At 42.3% G+C, this 24,768-nt stretch overlaps 1 protein-coding gene and 2 pseudogenes across 4 annotated transcripts in view; 1 reads left to right on the top strand and 2 right to left on the bottom strand.

Annotated features, from left to right (window-relative positions):
- TJP2 (tight junction protein 2) overlaps window positions 1-24,768 on the bottom strand; it is a 143,777-nt gene that overhangs the window by 20,835 nt on the left and 98,174 nt on the right. For all 4 annotated transcript variants that reach the window (XM_060155003.1, XM_060155005.1, XM_060155004.1 and 1 more), the window contains 10 exons: window positions 22,957-23,010; window positions 20,058-20,182; window positions 18,793-18,895; window positions 12,461-13,046; window positions 8,348-8,451; window positions 7,303-7,456; window positions 5,653-5,761; window positions 5,414-5,547; window positions 3,901-3,967; window positions 2,688-2,838 (listed from right to left, as the gene is read on the bottom strand). In XM_060155003.1, coding sequence (XP_060010986.1) covers window positions 2,688-2,838; window positions 3,901-3,967; window positions 5,414-5,547; window positions 5,653-5,761; window positions 7,303-7,456; window positions 8,348-8,451; window positions 12,461-13,046; window positions 18,793-18,895; window positions 20,058-20,182; window positions 22,957-23,001 — 1,578 coding nt within the window. In that variant the 5' untranslated portion in view covers window positions 23,002-23,010. The remainder of the gene's footprint in view (window positions 1-2,687; window positions 2,839-3,900; window positions 3,968-5,413; window positions 5,548-5,652; window positions 5,762-7,302; window positions 7,457-8,347; window positions 8,452-12,460; window positions 13,047-18,792; window positions 18,896-20,057; window positions 20,183-22,956; window positions 23,011-24,768) is intronic.
- Window positions 13,613-14,508, top strand: LOC132523607 (hypoxanthine-guanine phosphoribosyltransferase-like; annotated as a pseudogene).
- Window positions 16,218-17,676, bottom strand: LOC132523087 (UDP-N-acetylglucosamine transporter-like; annotated as a pseudogene).

The following is a 24,768-nucleotide window of genomic DNA, read 5'->3' on the forward strand; positions in this document are numbered from 1 at the left end:
CATTCCCATCTCTCTGTCCCTGAATTAGGGATATTCACGCTTTGGTAATTAATCCTTTCTTGTGTACCATCAGCAGATCTACATCTGTGTCTATATGTGGCCACGTGTATGTTTTTATATGCACTGTACATGCTTGTATTTGTTTATTTAAATAAGATAGGGCCACAGGGCATGGGACCTTGGAGGTCCCTCTGTCCTTCTCTATTCAGAGACTGACCTTCTGTCAAGCCAAAAACTATAATGGTCAAAATTAAAGCAACACATGGTAGCTAAAATCCACATGGTTAATAACCAAACGTAGGAGCTTTTTTTTCTCTTTCCCTTCCTCTAATAGTTTCTGAAAGAGAAATGACAATCATACCAGGTAAAAAAATAAGCAAAGAGATAGGTAAGCCAAGCACTAAAGCATGTGCACTCCTGTTAGTTACAAGGCACATATTTCGCCACAGCACACTCACTTTTTCGTTCCACATGTCAAGCTGTCACCTTTACAAAAGGAAGAGCTGCACTTAAAAAACCCACAGCAGAGTAAAGTGCTTACTGTATGTACATTGTACCCTGATATATTCAATTTGACCATGAAAAGGAGTGCTGAAACAAATTAAAGGAAAAAAGGCCAGGACAGCACTTTGGTTAGGTTGTACAGCGCCCCTCCCAATAAATATCCTCTTCCATTATCTATTTAGTAGTCTACACGGTCTAGCTGTGTCTGCTGTGAGCCTGAAGAGGATTCTGTGTCAGCTACGCTAAGGCTGTGTCGCAACTTCTCTGCCCCAGTAGGTGAGCTCAAACTTTTTCACCCCTTTGAAGAATTGAGGGCTCCTTTTGTAGTCAACAGAAAATTTCCACACACCCAAGAATGAGGACCATCTACTGCCTGACCTCCAGATGAGACTACTGCAAAAGAAGCTGGTTCCTGGGCTTCCCTGGTGGCGCAGTGGTTGAGAGTCCGCCTGCCGATGCAGGGGACACGGGTTCGTGCTGCGGTCCGGGAAGATCCCACATGCCGTGGAGTGGCTGGGCCCGTGAGCCATGGCCGCTGAGCCTGCGCTCCGCAATGGGAGAGGCTACAACAGTGAGAGGCCGGTGTACCGCAAAAAAAAAAAAAAAAAAGCTAGTTCCCACAGTTTCTTCCTTGTCACTAAGGTGGTAACAGGAAACAAGACACTTTCTCAAGTAGAAAACATTGTGTATCACGACTTTGACACATGGAAGTGACTGTCATTTTAACGACTTAGAGAGGTCTGTCAAGCCCCTAAGTGAATTTACTATTTTTTTCATGAAAATTCTGAAAATCCTTTTCCCCACAGGGTACAAAAATATGTCATCCTTGAACCTTCGTGAGCAAAAGTTTCCAAATTCCTACCTGACTTCCTACGGTCCCACATCAGTTAGGAAACACACTTTTTCTTCTTCGGCATCAGCCCACGAGTAAATTGGTATAAGCTGGCACTCAAACGGGGCTCTTATCGGTAGCACGTGGTAAGTGCTATTTCCTAGGATCATGTGGTACCCTGAGGTTCACTCAGGTACACTTAGTCTTCTAGGATCCTGTCCAGAGCCGAAGAGGGTCTAGAATGTCACTGGAAAGCTTCAGCAAAGCTCAAGGTCAAGGTTTGCTCTTCATCGGCTCCAGAAATGAAATCTGAACTACCACCGTGAGGCTAAGGGCCAAGAAGGAAAAGGACCACCTCTTTTTGTGCTCTGCCTGCTTCCTTTGGGAATTCTGCTTTTCTCCCCTCTCCTCTGAGGCTAGACGCTCTTACCAGACCACCTAGTACGCATAAGAAATGCAAGTTTACAGAAGCAGAAATTCTGGTGTAGACAATTCCCCAGCATTCTGTATTTTTATAGTCACAAGGTACTCAGTGTTCTTCAAGTTAACACTGAAGTCAGTGGAAAATACATGATAAAATGTCAGAGATGAGTTGGTTATCCTTTTTGTAAACCAATAGATTATACAAACATATATATAGTAAATTGAAAAGTACCAATATTTGATTAACCAGGGATTCTCCTTCCTGGACAATTTTAGATGTAAGTAACACACTGAATGGCAGCACCTCGTTAGTTTCCAACAGGATAAAGAACAGACACTGACTTTCCTACTCTGTGCCAAGAACTCTGCTGGGCGCCTTGCGAGTATCATCTGTTCTAATGTTCCCAGGGTGCCTGCGAGGCAGGTATGCTTATCCCCATTGAACGGATACAGAAACCCGAGTCTCAGAGCCGAAGCCAAGACCACAGACTCATATGAAGCTGGGACAGGATTCAAATCAGATGATCTGATGCCAATACCCCCCTTTGTTCAGTTACAGCACACGGCCTGAAGAGTGACAACCAAGCAGGGGAATCAACTAAAACCCAACCATTAGCAAGATCTTTTGAAAGCTCTTCCACCTAGCCCTTTAGCTGAAGTCTCCATTTTTTTGTTAATCAAACTAATAAAAATCTTTGTGAGGGTCTTGGACACTATAAAGTCCCACAGACATAGGGATGAGTTTTGGGTTCCAGGACTAGGAGACAGGACCCATTCGAAGGAAAGAGAGACCTGATGCTTGGCAGCAACAAACCTGCAGTTGGTCTATTTTCACAAGCTGGACCACTTTCCTGTCCCTTATGCAAGACCCTCCAGAAAACCCCACTCTTCCCCAGTAACATTTAGAAACAGGGCTGGGATTTCCTACCTTCAGAATCTGGTCCCCTTCTTGAAGACCTTCTTGCTCCGCTGAGGTACCCTCTTGAATGCCGGCCACAAATATCCCGACATCATTGCCACCGGCCAACCGGAGGCCCACACTGTCTCCCTTCTTGAACCTCACCATTTTGGTATTGGGGCTGCAATGGGTTCCGTTTCAGGAAAGAAAGATGGGAGATTTTTTTGGGGGGGGGGTTTGGGGGCGGGGTAAAGGAAAACCAACATTAGCAGTGAGCAATTTAATTTATTCTATCTATAGAGTGATTTACCCTTTTAAAATATCTCCCTCGGGGCTTCCCTGGTAGCGCAGTGGTTGGGGGTCCGCCTGCCGATGCAGGGGACACGGATCCGTGCCCTGGTCCGGGAAGATCCCACATACCGTGGAGCGGCTGGGCCCGTGAGCCATGGCCGCTGAGCCTGCGTGTCCGGAGCCTGTGCTCCGCAACGGGAGAGGCCACGGCAGTGGGAGGCCCGCGTACCACAAAAAAAAAAAAAAGCTCTCTCTCATTTTTCTCACATAATCTATAATTTTATCTTCCTTGGGGCTGTGAGATGAATATCAGTAGGCCACTTTACCAGTGAAGAACAGAAATAGAGAAGGTTTAAGTAAACTCATTCAAGATTAAAAGCAAATAATGGGCAGGATTAGAGCAAAAATCAAGGCCATCTGATGCCTACTTCAGGATTCTTTCAAAGGAAAGCCTGCTGACCCCATAGGGATCCTGTCAAATGGAGACACAGCCTGGGTCCAGGGAAGCAGGATCCGAATCCAGAGGCCACTGCTTGGAAGCAGGGGTTCTCACTGTCAAGTGCAGAGCACTGTATCACTTCTCCCCTCCCTCCACATGCCAGGATCACCTGTCACTATAGCCCTTACAGAGGCACCATACTTAAGCAATACTTCATCCATCTGGGCGTTCTTGACCTGGCAAACTCAAGTATTCAAAATAACATCTGGAAAACTAGCCAGGTAAGCAGACAAGCAGACAAAGTTAACATTCACTCACTTCCACATTTTACTCGTCCTACAAATGATTTCTCTTTCTCACAAACAGTAGCAATAGGGGTTGGTTAAAGGGCAGCTGATTATATGCAAAATCACCATCTATAGTTTAAGAAAACCATTCTTCCAAATTTCCATTAAGGAGATAGAGCTGTGTGGAGGAAGAAAGGGGGAAAGCAAGAAAGACTGAAATACATACCCATATATTGCTAAATCTTCAGGACTCGGACGAAGAACAGTTCTTGGGGCTGGTTTTGGTGGAGGAACTGTGGATTAAAAAACATCGTTACCGACCTGGACTAACAGGCTTTGTCTTGTCTCTAAATATAAAGATCACAAAATCCACAAAAAATTCAAGTCTGTACCCTATGCTACATATATGTTATCACATCAAACAAAAATGTCTTAAGTTTAAGTTTGAGGCATTAGTAGGTGTCAATGATTTCTCAAAAGAAGTGAGAAGAAAATGAACCTTTAAAATGCAAGGTGCATAATCACGTTTACAAGCAGGTAGCATTTTTTAAGTAACTTAAAAGCCATGTAATAATGCTGTTTTTTTTCCATGGATAAATATTTATGCATTTAAATCATGATAATTTTATGGGGTTGGGGGCAGGGGTAGGGAATGGAGTTGAGATCAGAAATGGGACATAAAAGGACTTCAACTAATCAAATTTGACAAAATGTGACTGTGACATAATTAGAAGTATGTATTTGGTCTCTTCCCCACCCTCAGAGATCCTAAAGTCCCTTTAATCTCTGGAGTGAAAGGGGTGCCAGGAGTATCTTTTGCTCTAATGTTCCGTCTTTGAGGCCAGTTCCTGACACAGAGGTCCTACATCCCTTGCAATTTCCTGGGTGATGGGAGCATCCTTTGTTCTAAAGAGATGACTCCTGGAGAGCCTCAGGATGGGGCTGGTCACCATGAAGAGAAAGCCATGCACATGACAAAGCCTCCATAAACAAGGGGATTCAGAAGGCTTCAGGGTGGGTGAAAATATTGAGGTGCTGGGAGGGTGACGTGCCTGGAGAGGGCAGGAAAGCTCTCCACCCTCTCCCCAGACATTGCCCTATGCATCTCTTCCACTTGGCTCTTCCTAAATTGTATCTTGTATTTAAAAAAAAAAAAAAAAAAGAAATAGTAAATAAAGTGCTTTCCTGAGTTCTGTGAGTCATTCTAGCAAATTATCAAACTTGAGGAAAGAGTCACAGGAACCCCCAGTTTAGAGCTGGTTGGTCGGAAGTGAAGGCGGCAACCCGGGACTCGTGACTGGCGCCTGTAGTGGGGGCATCTTGTGAGACGGAGCCCTTAACCTGCGGGGTCTGCATGAACTTGGGTAGTCAGTGCCAGAACTGAATTGAACTGTAGGACACCCGGTCGGTGCCTGGAGAATTCGAGAACTGGTAGTTGGGCAGAGGACAAAACCCACACAGTTGGTGTCAGAAGTGTCGTGAGCAGGTAACAGTTCAGGTTGGGATCAGGGATGGGAGACAAAAGGACCATGACTAATGAAACATAACAAAAGGTGACCAATCTGTTGGCACACAGAAAGAGCTGTTATTCTTTGTATTTTTCTCAATATTAAATGAGATAGGAGTGCCTCTTCCATATATAAAAATGATTTTAAAATAATTTCTCTCTCTCTTTCCAGCCACCTTCTGGAATTACCAAGCACTGACACCTGAACATGACTGTTTAAAATGAGCCTCACCTGGGGCTTCCTCTTGGTATGTGGGTTCCTTGCTGGGCTCCGCGCTCACTGCAGCTGCAATATCCCCAGTGGACTTAAAGGGAGTGGGTGTGGCGCCCATCCTGGACCATCTGCTATGCGTGTCCTCTCTTGAACTTAAGCACACGTCATGTTAATGTCTCATCACGTGACAGATTTGCAAATACATATGTGCGTACACTCACAGGGATGTGGGCGAGGGAAAATACTCATCATCTTACTTTGGTCTTTCCTTCAGCTTTTCATTCGAGGAATGATAATCATAATCGGAATACTGCTGTCGTCGGTCCTCCGGAGAAAATGATTGGTTTGACTCTATTTCTGAGATATCTGATTTCAAAAATAAGAAAAGACTTCTTAATAAAACATTTGAGACCTGTGCCAGAAATTATTCTATTCTCTGGGCAAGGAAACGGGGAAATGGAAGAGAGGGCAGGCAGTAAATGTGCTATTAGTCTGATAGTCTTTCGCTGAAAAAAAAAAAAAGAATCTGATCGTTTGAAAGGAAAGGCATTAATTAACAAAGAGGGCTCTAAATCCAGAATTTTATGTTCCTCTTTCATCATACTTTCCATCAAAGCTGACACTGAAGAGACAAAATCCAATGATGGGAATATATATATGTGTGTGTGTATGTGTGAATCTATATTAGTGTATATACACAGGTACACACACACACACACACACTCATTTTGAGTGTGCACATAGACCAGTGCTTCTGAAACTTTAATGCGCGTACGTATCACCTTGGATCTTGTTAGAATGCAACTCTTCTGGGCCGGGCCCGAGATTCTGCAATTCCATCAAGCTCCTGGATGACACGATGCTGCTAGTGGGCTAAGCAGCACACTTGGAGTAACAAGGAAATAACCCGTAAGCTCCTAGCACCCTGGCATTACTTCCTGTGCTCTATGTGTTTTCCTGTATTCAGAGCAGTAACCACCTGATTAGACATTGTATATAATAGAAATTAAACCAAGTTTTAAGGTTTTATAAAGTAATTCTTTCAAAGATCAACAAGTCCATTTCTAAACTTGAGAACTTAATATTTTCTAAACTTTTCTGCACAAAGCCAATACTAGATGATTAAGTAGGAAATAGCATGCTTATTTATTTTTATTGGTAATTTTTACATGGTTAAAATGTTATCGTATGTACTGTATGTCAACTATACTTCAATTAAAAAAATAAAAATAAAATAAAGACATGCCCGAGAGCCCCCCGCTCCGCCAAAAAGTAAAGGGCTAAGAAGACACAAGACCATTTTGAAGGACAAGAAGTTGGATTTGGCTGTGGAAATTAATGAGGAGAGACCAAATAAATAAATGTTATCTTATGTAAAATTCATATTCAAATTAAAAAAAAAGAAACGACTATAGCTTCATAAGAGAAGAGGTGACACAGATTGCCAACCAATGAATACCAGAATATTCAGCCATTCTGATTGAGTCTATTATAGTGTCTACCAGTTTTAACTATCCTCTACATTGTCTTCTCTTTGTTGGAAATATTAACAGTCACTTCAAAAAAAATCACATGATAAAGCACAAGAATGAGCAATTTACAAATGTATGTGGTTAGTTCTGTGAACCACTCCCACATACATTTTTTTACTAACAAGTTTTGTTTTCAGTGGCCTCAATCAGAGTGCACAGGGATTCACAAGTACACCAGAATTTCATACTGGAATCCTAATTTCAACAGACCCTTTAATAAGAAAATAACCACCAAACCTGGAATTAAAGTTTAAAAGAGAGGCTTCTGTTAGAAATTTAACTTCCAGGTGAATGGTTATGCTAGATAGAGATGACAATGCAGAAGCAACAGTCTTACTCTCCTCCAGCTCAGCTCACAGCCTCCCCTTTCTTTACCTTCTATTTCTGAGTCGCTGTCATTTAATGAGGGGATGTTGATGAGCGTCTGCTTGCTGTCCCTCAACACCACGAGCTGGAGTTTTCCTCTTGACTTTTCTATCAGTTTTCGGGCATCCGTTAAAGACATGTTCTCAGTTACGGTTCCATTTATCTGTGTTTATGAAGAAGAGTAATGTTCCATGCAATACAACTACCCACAGCAAAACAGAAAATTCTTATTTTCCTCTTCTAAAAAGTTAAGGGCTTTTGCTCAGTTACTCAAACAGACGTGGGCTTTAGGATGACTGACTGAATAAAAATGAATTATCCTTTAAATTAAATATAACCCCACATGCCTGGAACCCAAACACAGGCCTGAGAAAGCTGTAGTGTACTTAAGTTACTCTGCTAATTTATTTAACTTCCAAGCTCAAGACGATGGTTTGGTTTACTACTGGAACATGTTTCCTGACTAGAGAGGTTTACAAAAACGATTAAATATTCAGCATTCATATACCACCAACTTGCCCTCTCATCTTTCCTTCGTTTAGAGAACAGGAGCTTAAACTTTTAATAAACAGGGAAGAAGAAAGACTGCCGAGATTTTTTAAAAATTTATTTTATTTTTGGCTGTGTCGGGTCTTTGTTGGGGTGCGCGGGCTTCTCACTGAGGTGTCTTCTCTTGTTGCGGAGCATGGGCTCTAGGCACGCGGGCTTCAGTAGTTGTGGCTCGTGGGCTCTAGAGCGCAGACTCAGTAGTTGTGGCGCACAGGCTTAGTTGCTCTGCGGCATGTGGGATCGTCCCAGACCAGGGCTCGAACCCGTGTCCCCTGCATTGGTGGGCGGATTCTTTACCACTGCACCAGGGAACCCCCAAGATTTTTGTTTTTAACTGACACTACACTATTACAAATCTCCAAGTCTGGTTTTCCTGATAAAAATGATCTCTCTGCTGCCCTTCCAGGCTTCGTCTTATTATTGACTCCTATCTCAACAAAGTTTCACTGACTTGGCACTTGAATGCGGAAATACAGACTAGGAAGCTGAGCATGAACCCACCCACCTTGAGAATTATGTCTCCTTCATGCAGGTTGCCATCTTTAGATGCTAGACCTGTTCCGGTCATTTCCTTTATGAAGATCTGACTCCCGAGCCGGAGACCATACTCTAGAAGACAAACACACAAACAAACACATATTTCATCAACGTGTTCAGAAAACTAAGGCTGGCTTTTAGGATGATTTAAAAATACGTATGCAAAATTAATTTTGCATGTGAGACAGTCTGTAAGCCCACCGGCCTTCACTTGTCAAAACAGTCGATGTCATTAAAAAAAAAAAGAAAAAGAGGCAGAGGGACTGTTCTAGATTAAAAGAGACATAAAAACCAAATGCACTGCGTGAAACTTCACTAGATCCTCAATCCAATATGGGGTAGAGGTGGGGGGTAGGGGTGGATTACATTATTTTGGAGCAACTTCAAAATAAACTGCACTATAATATATTAAAAGGCATATTAATGCTAACTTTCTTAAGAGTAATAATGGCATTATGGTTATGAAGGGCAATGGTTCTATCCTTGGGAGATACCTGCTGAAATATTTAGGGGTAAAGGGTCATTTTGCCTGCAACTTACCTTTAAGTGGTTCCAAAACACCATTTAGAGACAGAGAGATGCGGTAGGGGAGGAAGACGGGGGAGGGAGAAAGGGAAAAAAAGGAGAAATGAAACAAATGTGGCAAAATGTTAACAATTGGTAAAACTAGGTGAAGGCTATTTGAGTTATTTGCCACAAAATTAACACTTTTCAAAACAAAATGTTGGGGAGAAAAAAAAACAATTCAGTACATCTTAACAGGCGTGTTCTACTGACAATACAGTTGCCTACAGGAAAGTACCACAAATAGCAAACCCTCTATCTGTAACAATTTAGATTGTGTGGGATTTGGCACTGAAAAAATGTCACTGTGTGAAGAAAAGGGGTAGATAAGCCAGCAAAGCAACAAATAAAGTATTCAGCTAACACTGGCACAGCTCTGGGGATTTACGGGCTTTGCATTGTTCTCAAGAAAAACCACTGTATTTACTAAGTATGTACATTTGAAAATATTCTAAACACTATTCAGACTATTCTGATTTGACTTATTAAACATGTAAAAATACACACTTTACGGATGAATTTTGGTTATTTTAGGAAGCTACCTAAACCTAGCAGGTTTGAAAAGAGGCACACTCAAATTTTATTATTATTGTTATGGACTCAGTGAAGTCAGAAACAGAAAAATAAGTACCGTATATTAACGCATATTTGTGGAATCTAGAAAAATGGTACGGATGAACCTATTTGCAGGGCAGGCATAGAAAGGCAGACTCGGAACGGATGTGTGGACACGGTGGGGAAGGGGAGGGTGGGATGAATTGGGAGATCAGGTTTGACATATATACACTACAAAGTATAAAACAGATAGCTAGTAGGAACCTGCTGTATAGCACAGGGAGCTCAGTTTGGTGCTCTGTGATGGCCTAGTTGGGTGGGATGGGGGGTGGGAGGGAGGTCCAAGAGGGAGGGGATGTGTGTATGCATATGGCTGATTCACCGCACTGTGCGGCAGAAACCAACACAACGTTGTAAAGCAATTATACTCCAATAAAAAAAAAATCTTATCAATTCAAAATAAAGTAACTTTCTGCCACTTAGAAGTAGATTTAAAGATAAGTTTTAAGTGACTTATAGTAAGTTAGATTCAGATCTTACCACAAGGATTAAAGCTGTTAAGGTCCACCCCCGCCCTTTAGGGAGCTGATACTCAATAAAGAATAAAGGTAAGACAGACAGCATTTTCTTCAGGGATGGCAATTCCTTACAGGTTAAACAGCCTCACAGCCCAGGACAGAAGGTTGAGACAAACTTGAGCAATGACTTCTTTCTCACGTGTCAACAATTCCTCCATCCTCTTAAAAACTGCACTCTTATTGTAAAATTACAAATAGGTTGCTATTGGTATGTTTGTGGGCACCTCTCAAATGAGGAAAAAAAGTCAGTTGGCCATCTTCTAAGACTTTTACCAGCAAGGCTATCTGATGCCCATGAAACATGTAAAGGCTGGCCATGTGAATGGATCCTATTTTTCTTAATCAAATGTAGGTTTTATCTGCAGCCAGATATTTGTAAAGATTAATTCTTATGCAACTCTAGCCAGTGATAGCTAAACTACTGTGTCATCTTAGCAAAAGGTGGCTTAAAAAATCTTTTAAAAAGTAGAACTTTGGAAAAAACAAACAAGCAAACACTGAATTCTAAGTTTAAAAAGCAAAATGGCCCAGAAGCAGTAAAATGGCGCATCAGCAAAGGGGCATGAGCCCTCTCTGTTCCTTACTAGTATTACTAAGACCAGGCATGATGTGGGCAGTTTCTTAGGACAAACATCTTTTTAATTGTGGGTCACAACTCATGAGTGAGTCTTGAAATCAATTTAGTGAGTTGTGACCACTATCTTTTAATTTAATGTAACAGAACCTCTCAAAAATCATCACTCAGAGTTAAGTACCGTTCCGTGAAACACTTGGCCAAGTTTTTCACATATTGGTGCCTCCACGATTATTTGCAAGATGTGGTTCTTTCTGTGGCAGGAGGAGGAGGGGGAAGAGAAGGAGAAAGAGGAAGAAGGGGAAGAGGAGAGAGAGGGGGAGGAAAATACTGAAAAGCACTGCAACGGGGAACTCAAGAATCTGGGTGCAAGTCCTACCGGACGTGCATCAGCCTTCTGTGAAGGAGGCCTTGTGTCAAGTTATCTTTCTCAAAACTTCTCTACGGTCCACAATCTGGAAGCAGAATGGTTTTTACTCTGCAATTCTTGGGGGTTGATGAATTAATACGTCATTATCCATGGTTATAAAGATTTTCTAGAATTCTTAAATCTCCCAAGATTCACATTCCTCAGAGATAGTACCATCTCAACTTTCACCTTTGTTTTCTGGACCTGGGCTCCGGTATCCCATTATTCGCATCCTTGCAGTTACCTCAATATCCTTTCAATAGGTACCCAATTGTATAACTCAACTCTTTAAGCTCCTCTAGAAGAACTAAAGAAAACAAACCCTCTCATCTGATAGGCTCTTTAAAATGCAAATTCCCAACCTAAAAAGCAAGAGGTCTTTCACTTTGCACTCTTGGGTACTCTTATCTTTTTTCCTCTTTGAAGGAGGACAATTAGAGAACATGCAGAGATAAAAGATGTTACCAGGAATTCAAAAAGTTGGAAGCTAAAAATCAATGCAGGGAATAGCTCAACATGGGGCTCTAAATCCCTGCTCATTCACCTACTTGTTTCCTATCATCTATTTCCAAGAGATGAAGTTTGAGCTCCAACTCCACCACTTACTTACCAGCTTCAAGATGTGGGCATGTCACCTCCCATCTCTGAGTTGCAGAAGCCTCACCTCACTGCAAGTGCTACTTGCTTGTCCAGCTGCCACAAAGGGGTTTAGTTAATCTGGATGTGCTTAAGCATATGCAACTGCTCCAGGCACGCAACATGGGACGGGCAGCCTGGGCCAGAGCCTGCCTCATCTGTGGACACACCAAAAACCTCTCTGCACCTTGCTATACCCACCTGTAAAAGAGGAATGAAGTCTCCTACCTACCACAAAGGCTTCTGGTGAGGATTAAATTAGAAAGTATTTATTCCACAGAGGGCCCTGGCATAGAGCAAAAACTCAATCAAGATTACCTGGAGTATTGTCCCCTACTGTGGTTTCAACAGTTTAAGCTGCATTAGGTTCACCAAGGGAGCCTGTTAACACAGAGACCCCAGGGGCCACCCCAGTGCTTCTGATTCAGTGGGGGCTGGTCTGGGGCCTGAGAATCTACATTTCTAATAAGCGTCCAGGTGATATTTATGCTGCTCTGAGAACCACTGGCCTATTAGTTTAAAGCCAGATTTCCACCACCTGGCTTAGCCACTGATGATACAACTTTGTGCAAGTCAATGAACTTTTCTGTGCCACTAGTTTCCTTGTCTATAAAATGAAGATATGACTAACTCCCACAGGGGGTGGTGGTGAGGACAAAATGAGCTAATCTGTGCAAAGCATTTATTAGGTCAGTGCTTGGCACACAGCAGGTTCCACGTAAGAGTTAGCTATTATAGTGCTTTTTCTTCATCAAGCATGACTACCTTCATTTGCTTTGCTTTTCATCAGAAGGATCCCGATGGGCCTGTCCGAGTCCAGCTGTCCCCGCGGCTCGGGGCTGGGGCTGCGGGAGTGGAGGTGCTCGCGGCTGCGGCTCCAGGACGCCTCGTACCGGGCATCGGGCTGGGCCCTGCGGCCATACTCCCGCTCCGGGCTGTAGGCGCGATCGTAGGTCGGGTCAATGCTCCGGCCGCGGCTCCTCTCCCGGGCTCGCCGGTAGTCATCGTCGTCGTGGTCCAGGCCCCGCTCGAGGCTGCGGCCACGGCTGCGCTCTCGGGCTCGCCGGTAGTAGTAGTCGTCGTCGTGGTCCAGGCCCCGCTCCAGGCTCCGGCCGCGGCTCCGGTCCCGCTCCCGGCTGCGCGCCCGGTCGTGGGGACGACCCCTCTCCAGGCTGTCCTCCCAGCTGCGGCTGCACTCTCCGCGGCTGCTGGGCCGGCTCCTCTCGCTGTACCCGCTGCGCGCGCTTCTGCCATCAAATTCGTCCATCAGCTCGAAAGCCCGGTCATGCTCGTGGACAGGAGGGCTGCCCTGCGGCGGGGCCAGCTGAACCTTCCGGGGCCTCTTGACCACCTGTCACAAAACAAACAGTGGGGACGCAAGACAATCACAACCAAACATAGAGAATGCAGTGGTTAAGAGCCCGGGTTCTCCTTCCAGTAAAACTCTTGTGTCCCCACCCAGTTGCTAAGCCTCAGGGTCCTCATCTGGAAAATGAGGACCCCCTCAGGGGGTCAAGGATAAAATAAGACAGTAAGTATAAAACTCTGAGCACAGTGCCTCCAAAATCTGCTTCTACTCAAAGTGTGAAAAGCACCAAAGGGATTTAAATCACTAAGTTACAAAAATGAAAATCCAGAAAGTGAGACATTCTGTACACAAGTGCGTAGGTTCATCTAAAAGTCAATGTCATTCAAAAGAGGTGGGGGGCAGGTAAGGGGAGAGAGGAGGTAAAAGAGGGATCCTTTAAAATTAAAATGGACCGGCGAGGGCGCTGAGTGGAGGCAGCGAAGAGCGCTCGGGCGGACCACTCCGCTTTCCCGCGCCGCGCAGCCTCCCGCCCTCCGCCTCCTGTTCGGACCCGCCGCCGGCTTCTCCTCCCGAGACTGCCCTCAGCCCGCGCACCAGTCGGCTCCGCTATGGCGACCCGCAGCCCCAGAGTCGTGATTAGTGATGATGCACCAGGTTATGACCTAGATTTATTCTGTAGACCTAATCATTAAGCTGAGGATTTGGAAAAGGTGTTTATTCTTCATGGACTAAATATGGACAGGACCGAACGGCTGGCTCGAGAATGTGATGGAGATGGGAGGCCATCACATCGTGGCCCTCTGTGTGCTCAAGGGGGGCTATAAATTCTTTGCTGACCTGCTGGATTACATCCAAGCACTGAACAGAAATAGTGATAGATCTCTACCTATGCCTAGATTTTATCAGACTGAAGAGCTACTGTAATGACCAGTCAACAGGTGACATAAAAGTAATTGGTGGAAAATGTAAAACCGATAGCTAGTGGGAAGCAGCCGCATAGCACAGGGAGATCAGCTCGCTGCTTTGTGACCACCTAGAGGGGTGGGATAGGGAGGGTGGGAGGGAGGGAGACGCAAGAGGGAGGGGATATGGGGATATATGTATACGTATAGCTGATTCACTTTGTTATACAGCAGAAACTAACACACCATTGTAAAGCAATTATACTCCAATAAGAATGTTAAAAAAAAAAGTAATTGGTGGAGATGATCTCTCAACTTTAACTGGAAAGAATGTCTTGACTGTTGAAGATATAACTGACACTGGCAAAACAAGGCAAACCTTGCTTTCCTTGGTCAAGCAGCATAATCCAAAGATGGTCAAGGCTGCAAGCTTGCTGGTGAAAAGGACCCCTCAAAGTGTTGGATACAGACCAAACTTTGTTGGATTTGAAATTCCAGACAAGTTTGTTGTAGGATATGCCCTTGACTACAATGAATACTTCAGGGATTTGAATCATGTTTGTGTCATTAGCGAAACAGGGAAAGCAAAATACAAAGCCTGAGAGTTCGAGTTTGGAAACATCTGGAGTCCCATTGAAATCACCAGGAAAATTACCAAATGTTCTAGTTCTGTGGCCAGCTGCTTAGCAGAGCTTACTGCATGTATCTTCTAAGAATTTTATCTGTTTTGTATTTTAGTTGCCGAATTCCCGAACTCTTTATTTGCACTATGAGCCTATAGACTGTCAGTTCCCTTTGGGTGGATTGTTGTTTGACTTGTGAATGAAAAGTCTCTTAAACCACACCACTATTGAATGAAAATATTGAAACTGTATCTGTAAGAAACATTTAAAGACAAGAATATATTAGTTTTTTAATTGATATTTTAATTTTTATATATTCAGGAAAGAACAGAAGTGATTGAATATTGTTAATTATACCACTGTATGCTTAGAAAAGAAGCAGTCAGTTTCATATCAGTGACAGCATTTAGAGGTATTGTTATGTTGGATACACCATATGTCCTGGAATTACTTTAGTAGATTTCAGGAGCATTAACTATTTTCCCACTTGTTCAGATTATTTCTGGTGAATCTTTGTCAACAGTTCCATTTAAATACAGGTCAATAAGTTCTAAAAACCTACCACTTTTTGAAGTCTTCAATGTAAAAATCCTAAAGATAAAGGCTGTCTCTTTAAAAAAAAAAGATTAAACTGGACTAAAGTGATTAGGACCAAATGTGATGAGTGAACTTTGATTGGATCCTGGATGGGGAAGAAAAATAATCTACCAAAGTCATCTTAGGGTATGGACTGCATATTAAATGATATTGTAGAGTTATTATTACTTTTCTTTTTTTAATTTTAAAGTAATAACAAGGATTTATCTGATTTACAGAAAAGAAATACAATTAAGAGATTAAGGACAAAACTCCATTAGTGTAAAAGTCACTGGCTACTATCTAGCACAGCAACAACTAGATTGCTTCCAGAAGTTTTGAAGCACTAAAAGATCTTAAAATGTGGATGGAGAAATAGATGTGTATATTTCTTCACATTAAATTTAAATATGAATTTTATTCTGACAAGTCAGACCCAGAATGTTACTTTATCAATTTTTATGCATTTGAACATCTGCAACATATAGCAATCCTTTGTTTAGTAATCTTCAGTATAAATATAAAAATCTGAGATACATGAGAATATTTTTCAAATCATACTTCTATTTCTTCACAGCTTTATATGTGCAAAATTATACGTAATTATAATTTTCAAACTTTGAATATCCATGTTATTTGATATATCTGTACAGAAAGAGTAAGATAAAAAACATTTAATAAAATTAAATATATTTAATTTGCAAAATTGATGTCTGACATTTGTTGTGTGCTCGTGCAACAAAGAGTGCATAGGTTATTTCTGCAGCAATCAAAAACAAAATCTTTTTAAACTCAGATTTCAAGTTTCCTCTGATAATTATTCTACTCCCTGGAAATACTTTCAAGTTTTGATTTCTAGATGCAATGGGCATTTTGTTACATATACATGTATTTTATCCCTAAACTTGTATATTTTCAAACCATTTGAACATTATAATCAGACTCAGCATGGTGATTTTTTCTTAGAATCTGTAGAAGTCCTCTGTTCAGGATTAATGTAGAGACTCCCAGTGCGCCAATGTGAAAAACCAGGTAAAGATAGTATTACCACTATGCTTTAGTGGGATTTCCTGCAGGTTTAGGATCATAACCATATAGGAAAGTAGCTCTTATTACAAGGATGGCTCCAAGGGAAAAGACACTGGTTGGTAAATCTTGTAGTCAAAAATAAGATATCAGTGTTGATAATACTATTCACAAAGAGGTTGCAAATCCTTTTAAAATGTTATCCGCATACTTAATCACAGCAGCTATTACAAGGCCTCCCAGTGCCTGAACAACAACTATCCATGTCAGCTGGTTATACCCCTGAAAAAATCCATTCTTTGATTCCAGTTCTCCTTCATAAACATATACACCCATTAATCCAAATATACTCCCCCCAAAACCAAGCTGAATGTTTCTTACCCACACTGATTGTTTGGTTTCTTTTAAGATTTTCTCAAACTAAAACCCAGTAAAGCCACTTGAAAAACATGCTGTGCGAACTGCCATGAGGCCTACGAATTGTGAGCCAGGTGAAAGTTCCTTAGAATTAAGCGCTTGTGGGGCTTCGATGGCGGCTCAGTGGTTAAGAATCCACCTGCCAATACAGGGGACACGGGTTCAAGCCCCTGGTCCGGGAAGATCCCACATGCCGCAGAGCAACTAAGCCCGTGCGCCACAACTACTGAGCCTGCGCTCTAGAGCCCGCGAGCCACAACTACTGAGCTCGCGTGCCACAACTACGGAAGCCCATGTGCCTAGAGCCCGTGCTCCACAACAAGAGAAGCCACCGCGATGAGAAGCCTGCACGCCACAACGAAGAGAAGCCCCCGCTCGCCGCAACTAGAGAAAGCCCGCGCGCCGCAACTAGAGAAAGCCCGTGCGCAGCAACGAAGACCCAACGCAGCCAAAACTAAATAAATAAATTTATAAAAAATTAAAAGAAAAAGAATTAAGCGCTTGAGAATCTGAGAGCCACTGTACAAAAGCAACTCCTGTCATCAAAATTACTAGGGAGAGCCACTGGTACACACCTAATTTTTTTACTAAGCATCGACACAGAAAATAATGCAGTCCTAAGAATTTTCAACTGATATGTGACCTGATAAGTAGCTGCGTCTAGATTTGACAGTGCCACAGAGAGTAAATAATTCTGAAGAGTATATATCCCTGATGGAATAGCAAGTTTAGGCGTTTCCATAGGTTTGTTAAGAATTTCACCATGTAGTATTCAATTCAGTGCTCTTAGACTACATTTGCTGTCTTTGTAGACTAATAAAATGCAGGCCATTGTTTTCAAAAGTTCAGCAACAGCCACAGCTGTAGATGATAGATAACGAGGCCCCTCCTCTTTTAAAGTCCTAGAATAACACATTGTTAGAACCAAACTGGTAGCCTGAAAGACCAAAATTCCCAAGGAAAGGTATTTTAGATTGGCTGACAATGTCTTATCTTCACTTGCCTGCTAATGTTGGAGGGTCTCCTGCAGAGGTGGCAGGCAGCTGAGGCTCACCATGGGGACAAGGGCACTGGCAGCAGCAGTTCTGGGAAGTACTCATTTTCGTGAGCCCTCCCAGAGACCGCCATTAGCCCTGCCATAGAGCCTGTAGCTACTTTTCTTAAATAGGATAATAGTAGTATAATTATGCAGATGAATGTCCTTATTTAGGAGACTTGAGAAGTAAGAAGGATTAAACTGTCATGTCTGCAACTTCCCCTCAAATGGTTCACTAAAAATATGTATGTCTGGGCTTCCCTGGTGGCGCAGTGGTTGAGAGTCTGCCTGCCGATGCAGGGGACACGGGTTCGTGCCCCGGTCCAGGAAGATCCCACATGCCGCGGAGCGGCTGGGCCCGTGAGCCATGGCCGCTGAGCCTGTGCATCCGGAGCCTGTGCTGCACAACGGGAGAGGCCCCAACGGTGAGAGGCCCACGTACCACAAAAAAAAAACAAAACAAAACACAAGTATGTCTTTATATACATATATAAAGAAAAATCAAGTGAATATGGCAGAATATTAACATTGTAGAAGATATATGTGTTGATTATACTAATCTTTGAACTTTTCTTTTTGTTTGAAAATTTTCATAATATAAAGTTGAAAAAAAAGTTAAATACCACACACCCAATGCATCCCCCCCAGCACTGCCCCTAACACACTGTGTTCCAATTCTCGCTTAGTGTGTCCACTTGCCCCACTGGAGTGAACACTCCTTGCAGCTCACACCTGCTTCAGGTCATTTTCAACCAATGTTTGCTGAATGACTGAGTGAGCTAATAAATGAGTGAATGGTACAGATTGCCAGTATCTCCTAAGAAACAGGAGTTTATGAAGATAGAACAGATCCTGTGAGGGCCTTTACAAATGAGTTTCTGAGCTCATAATTTAGTCTCTAAATGAATGCTGTTTTACCATTGTTCTCAATCTATTTAATTCTCTTAGGGAATAATTGTTTAACCTGGCTCAAGGCAAATTCACTCAGACAAGAGAAGCACTGATCTTAAGTCAGGAGTAGGATAAGGAGACGGCAGGGAGGCATCCCTCACGTACATCTTTACATCACCCTTAACATCACTCTCCCAAAGTACTAAGGATATGGAAATAGTGGTCCCTAGATAGGGCTGAAGAGCAAGTAGTCATTTTCTTCTGGGCATAAAAACAAAGTCCTACCGAGACGAGCTGAAAACAAACCCAGAACGTACAATGGCAGCGATCTTCCCACTTTTCCTCAGCTGCTGAACAGCAAATGAATGGAGTACGCCTTCCATGGGGGTGCCGTTAACCATGACCACCCTGTCATTTTCTCTGCAAATAAAACAGAAAAACGGAATGTGAAGAACTCCCATCTCATCCCTCTGAATCATTTATTTAGGAACAAATAAAAGTGGCGGATTGACCCAAAATGCTTCTTAAAGGGCTCAGCGTCTAATGACTCCTGAGGCTTAATCCATCAACTTGGTCTGAGCTCTTCTGAGGAAGGAACCCAGGAGCCACTCAGCCCACTGTGGACACTGTCTCCTGGAAACCACCTGGGGAGAAGGACCCAAACCCACGTCCCTCCAGGAGGCACTGGATAGCAGCAAGGTTTGAGCACAAGTGGAACTTGTGTGTCAGGGCCTCCTTACCCATGGTAAACGGTGCGCTTCAGCAAGTCTACAGATCTCCCCAAAGGAGGTTGATATTCACTTGTGTTTTGGAGGGGATGAAATCAAGAGCTCGCCTCAGATTCTTAAAGAAATTTTGAGGTCACAGAACCCTAACTCTTACTTTGTCTCATCAAAAAAAAATCATGTAAACATTCTACCATGCTCTCTGTATGAAAGAATACTAACTTGGAGAGGACCATGGAGATGAAATGCCAACAGAAGCTAAATTTTGGAGCCATGTGGCCAAGGCAGCTGTGTAATTAACTTTAGATTCTGCCCTGAGAAATTATCCTAAGGGGACTCAGACATGCACCTTTTCCAATGGCATTTGCTCTTCAGACCAGAAGCCTGGCAGTTGGAAAACTTGGGTTTTCATCTGGTAAATTTCTCCAATTTCTACATCCCTCTTACAAATTAGATAATCATTAAGCAGACTATCCTCATTCTTAACGAATAAAAATGAAAATAAATATAGACAGTGTGGGTAGGCATTAGGGGAAAAAAAGAGCATGCCAATTTTACACTCGATGTTCATAAATGATTCCTAAACCCAGGAATGATAGTTACGATAGATAGTTATAACCATCTTCCTGTGGAAATTATTGCTTACCTCTATTCAAAGTCTGGATATTCCCAAAGGTTTGGGGATTGTTAAAACATGGTGCGTTATGGTCTCCATTACTGCCTGAAGACTTTTCAATATACATATATAAAATTTTCTTTTCTTTTTGAATTTTAAAAGTGCACACCACTCAAAGCCCCCTGTCTAGGGCCAACCAGTGGGCTGGCAGGGGTTGGGGGCAGGGAGTAAGGACACTCACTGAAGCAGCCCATCGGCGGGCCCACCCGGGAGCACGTCAGAAATGACGATTGATGTCTCCCCATTTTCAAAGTGTGGGTTGTCTCTGCCTCCGGACACTGCAATTCCAAATCCTCTCTTGGAATCCTGTTCATTGGGGTTAAGAGAAAAATTAAAATAAAATCCTTCTATAGGTGGTTTTCAGGATTTATTACAAGCATTCGATAAAATAAAGGTCAAACCAATAACCGGAGACAGCTCAGGAACAGAAGGCTTAGAGAAACAAGTGAGAAACAGAGTACAGCGTCATCATGGTTAGCTGACAGGTTTATAAAGGGAAATTCCTTATCTAAAAGAAACAGCCTTGTGAAAGCTGGACAAGATTGATAGCACAGACTGGAGTTATCACTAGAAGCTGGCAGGGGATGGGAAATTACATCTTCTGTCCAAATAAGGATGTGTTATTGGATTCACCAATCATACCTGTTCTCATATCCAGGCCTGAGCCAGATGGGCTGGTCACAACTGAATCTATGCTAAAACCATATTTTTAAAGAATACCTTTAACTTCCAAGTTAGGGGAGCTAGTGGTTTCACTTTCATATAGGGTCAAAAAGAAGGAAATGGATTTTAAAGATAAAATCCAAAGATGAACTTAGTTTTGAGATCTCATGAGAGAGCAAAGCATTAAATTCTTTTCTACATGCATATAAGATGGAAATACAGATTAATTAGATTCAAGATTAATAGAGAAATGTATCACAGTGAACCCAAATAATAGAGAATCCCAACTCATTTCGGTGTTTAAAAAAGCTAAACTCCCGGATTTCATCCAGATCACAGGGGCATGTATGTGACTATCACACTAAATACAGGTTTCATTACGTAAAAATCTTCTCAGAGAATGAAAGAACCCTCACCTCAAGATAAGTTCCCACGTGGGGCCCACTGTGGCAATCAATAACAAACAGCAACACAGACAAGCTGGCTTGTTGTTCATTAATCACACGGCTTTGAATTTGGCAGTGCTATCCCCTGGTACCTGGTTTTACACAGGGAGAGCTCCATCCTCTATACCAGGCCAAAAATGTTTCTCACCTTTGCCAGTTCGGGGTCCAAACTCAAATGGTATGTGGTGGAAGGGCAGACAGAAGAGTCAGAAGATGACAAGAGGTGAAAAATAAGACCTAAAGGGGGAAGCCTCTCAACTGAAGAAATCATGATTACTGCTCCAGAAGTTTCAGCACTTGAGCACCAATCTGTGTTTTTCTACCTGGATCGATTTAATACACATTTATTCAAGAACCAAATTTGCACTGAAGTCAAGGGTTGAAGTTCATGGTTGTGATGGTCAAAGGAAAACTCTCCCTTTGAGGAACTTACAATCCATCTAAAAGGTGACAGAGACTGGAGAGACTCAGAGTGGAGAAAGAGCCATGCAGGGCCCAGGAAAAGTTAGATGCTGACCAAGGCAGCTTGATGGAATAAGCCTTTGGGATCACGAGTGCATGTCTAGCTTGACTCAACCGCACGCAAGTCACTTACAAACTCTTGGTGCTGCGCTTGTTTCGAGTGGGGCTAGCACCTATCATGCGCACCTCAAACTCTGCTGTCAGAATAAAAAGGAACAGAGCTAACATTTATTAAGCAGTGATTATGTGCTGGATTCCAAGTACTAGAAGCTCTTTGTATTACCTAATTAATTTAATCAAGAGGGGCAATACCTGTGAAATACCTTTAAAAATTAAGTAAAATACACTTCCATGTGATCTTATTTCTACTTTCAACCCCACTGTGGGGAGGGGGCTGTTGTTTAAAATCTGATTAATTCGGAACCTATTAATATAATCAGGAGTGAGACAAAGACTACAACCCATGTCTCCTGAGTGCTAAACTAACATTTTAAAATTAGTCTGGGGAACTCCCCGGCGGTCCAGTGGTTAGGACTCCAAGCTTCCACTGCAGGGGCACGGGTTCATTCCCTGGTCAGGGAACTAAGACCCCTCATGTGTGCGGCACAGCCAAAAAACATTTTTTTTAAATTAAAAAAAACGTTTTTTCAGTTTGGACTTAAAACTCACTGAGGGAATAAGTTACAAATGCTATAATTAAAATTACAAAAGTTGTAGAAGCTACCTCAACGTCCTTAAACGGAGCAGATTATTTCCATTCCTCCCTTCCTTTCCCCTCTTTTATCATAAACTATTCTATCTGGAGACAGGTGAATACATTAATTAACCTCAATACATTAATTAACCTCTATAATTTTCTATACTATACAGACCTTAGCCAAAAAAATAACAACATGCAAATCCTTGTTAATGCAATAACTGTGTTTGTGTAAAAATAAATAAGATCCATGATCTGTTGTGGTATACATATACAATGGAATATTACTCAGCCATAAAAAAGAATGAAATAATGCCATTTGCAGCTACATGGATGGACCTAGAGATTATCACACTAAATGAAGTAAGTCAGACAGAGAAAGACAAATATCATATGATACCACTTATATGTGGAATCTAAAAATGATACAAATGAACTTATTTACAAACTTGAAACAGATACACAGACATAGAAAATAAACTTATGGTTACCAAAGGGAAAAGGGGAGGGAGGGATAAATTAAGAATTTGGAATTAACAGATACACACAACTATATATAAAACAGATAAAGGTCCTACTGAACAGCACAGGGAACTATATTCAATATCTTGTAGTAACCTATAATGGAAAGGAATCTGAAAAAGTGTTTGTGTGTGTGTGTGTGTGTGTGTGTGTGTGTGTGTGTGTTTAATGAATCACTTTGCTGTATACCTGAAACATTGTAAATCAACTATACTTCAATTAAAAAAAAAGATCCATGATCTGTAAACTCAAGAACAGACTGTAGCAGATATGACATGTGTAGTACTCACCTTCTGTAGGGTCACAGTGTATTGTTCCCATATCAACTCCTCCATGCCTGGGGCCTGTTTTAGAAAAATCAAAACCAATTTGATTAAAAACACAAACATTTCAATGTTAGAAATAAAACTATAATTCAAAATGTCTCCATAGAAAGGCCAGCTCACACATTCTATACACCAAAGAGTGGGTATTTTTTAGGAACATTATACTACCTATTATATTTTCAAATATACTCTCCTTGAATGAAATGGCAAACTTAACAATACTAGAAAATTAGAGAAAAACATAGGGAGAGATGTACCCTAAAAAGAATGAAATATTAGGGACTTCTCTGGCAGTCCAGTGGTTAAGACTCTGCACATCAAATGCAGGGACCACGGGTTCGATCACTCCTCAGGGAGCTAAGATCCCACATGCCGTGCAGCATGGCAAAAAGAAAAAAAAAAAGAACGACTAGAATACTAAGTGTTGAGCTTTTTTACTATCACCACTCCAAAACACTGTCATGATAAAAGCCCTTATCTAGAGCTGCAAACAGATATACTTTCATTCCTTAAAAAAAAAAAAAAATCTCCCTTCCTCCAGTCAAAGGTGACCTCCTAGGCAAGTTTCATGCATTTTTGTGTGTGGGGGCGGGCGGGGGGATGCCCACGCTGTGCAGCTTGTGGGATCTTAGTTCCCTGACCAGGGATCGAACCGGGGGCCATGCCAGTGAAAGTGCTGAGTCCTAACCACTGCACCACCAGGGAACTCAAGTTTTATGGATTTTTATGTCTAAAGGAATCCTTGGCCTTATCACAGAGACTGCCAAATTGTGTAATCTGTGGGACCCCTTGGCCTTTTCTCCACCAGTATTGTGGGTGTGAAAGATGATGATGCCAGCATAAAGACCACTGGGCTTCAGTTTCTGACAGTATTCTAAAATAGATGTCTAGGGCTTCCCTGGTGGCACAGTGGTTGAGAGTCCGCCTGCCGATGCTGGGGACACGGGTTCGTGCCCCAGTCCGGGAGGATCCCACATGCCGCGGAGCGGCTGGGCCTGTGAGCCATGGCCGCTGAGCCTGCGCGTCCGGAGCCTGTGCTCCGCAACGGGAGAGGCCACAACAGTGAGAGGCCCGAGTACCGCAAAAATATAAAAAATAAAAAAATAAAAAAAAATAGATGTCTAGACAAACCTGAAAACAGTGGACATCATTCAATAATAATAATTCATTAAATGCAGGCTGCCTTTGAGGGGAAATCCTTAAAGGCAAGAAATGCCAAGAAAGCTCAAAGCCAGAGAAATAAGGCAGCACTGAAGCAGGCATTTCAACAGGAGTCCGGGAAAAGAGAAACTGTAGGATCCAAACAGGGTGGAGATCAGATCAGAGTGAATGTATTTGGGGCAAAAACACTATCAGGCAATGGAGACAGCAGGGACAGTCGCCTGCCTACCTTATTCTTGGCTCTGGGTAGAGTGGAAATAACTAAAAATATCTCCATGGAGAATTCCTGTATCAATAGACCTGTACTCACTCAGGTTTGAGGCTGAAATTCATATTACAGATGTGACCACACCCTCCCCCCTCCCAAACCCTCACACTCAAAGTGGTACTGCATTGGTAGCACCACCCAGGTACATGGAGAAGAATGAAATTCCCCCCTAGAAACACATTAAAACACAGGCTTCAGAGAATCCCTCCGATAAGCATTTGAGGAACATGAGTTCACAATTTAAACACACACACAAAGCAAGTGAGAGTTAAAAGAAACAAAAAACTGCAGAATCAAAGACTATAAATATTGGAAATATAACCACAGACCAAAAAAAGGATGTATAA

This window comes from Lagenorhynchus albirostris, chromosome 7 (assembly GCF_949774975.1).
Source record: "Lagenorhynchus albirostris chromosome 7, mLagAlb1.1, whole genome shotgun sequence".
Taxonomy (NCBI): domain Eukaryota; kingdom Metazoa; phylum Chordata; class Mammalia; order Artiodactyla; family Delphinidae; genus Lagenorhynchus; species Lagenorhynchus albirostris.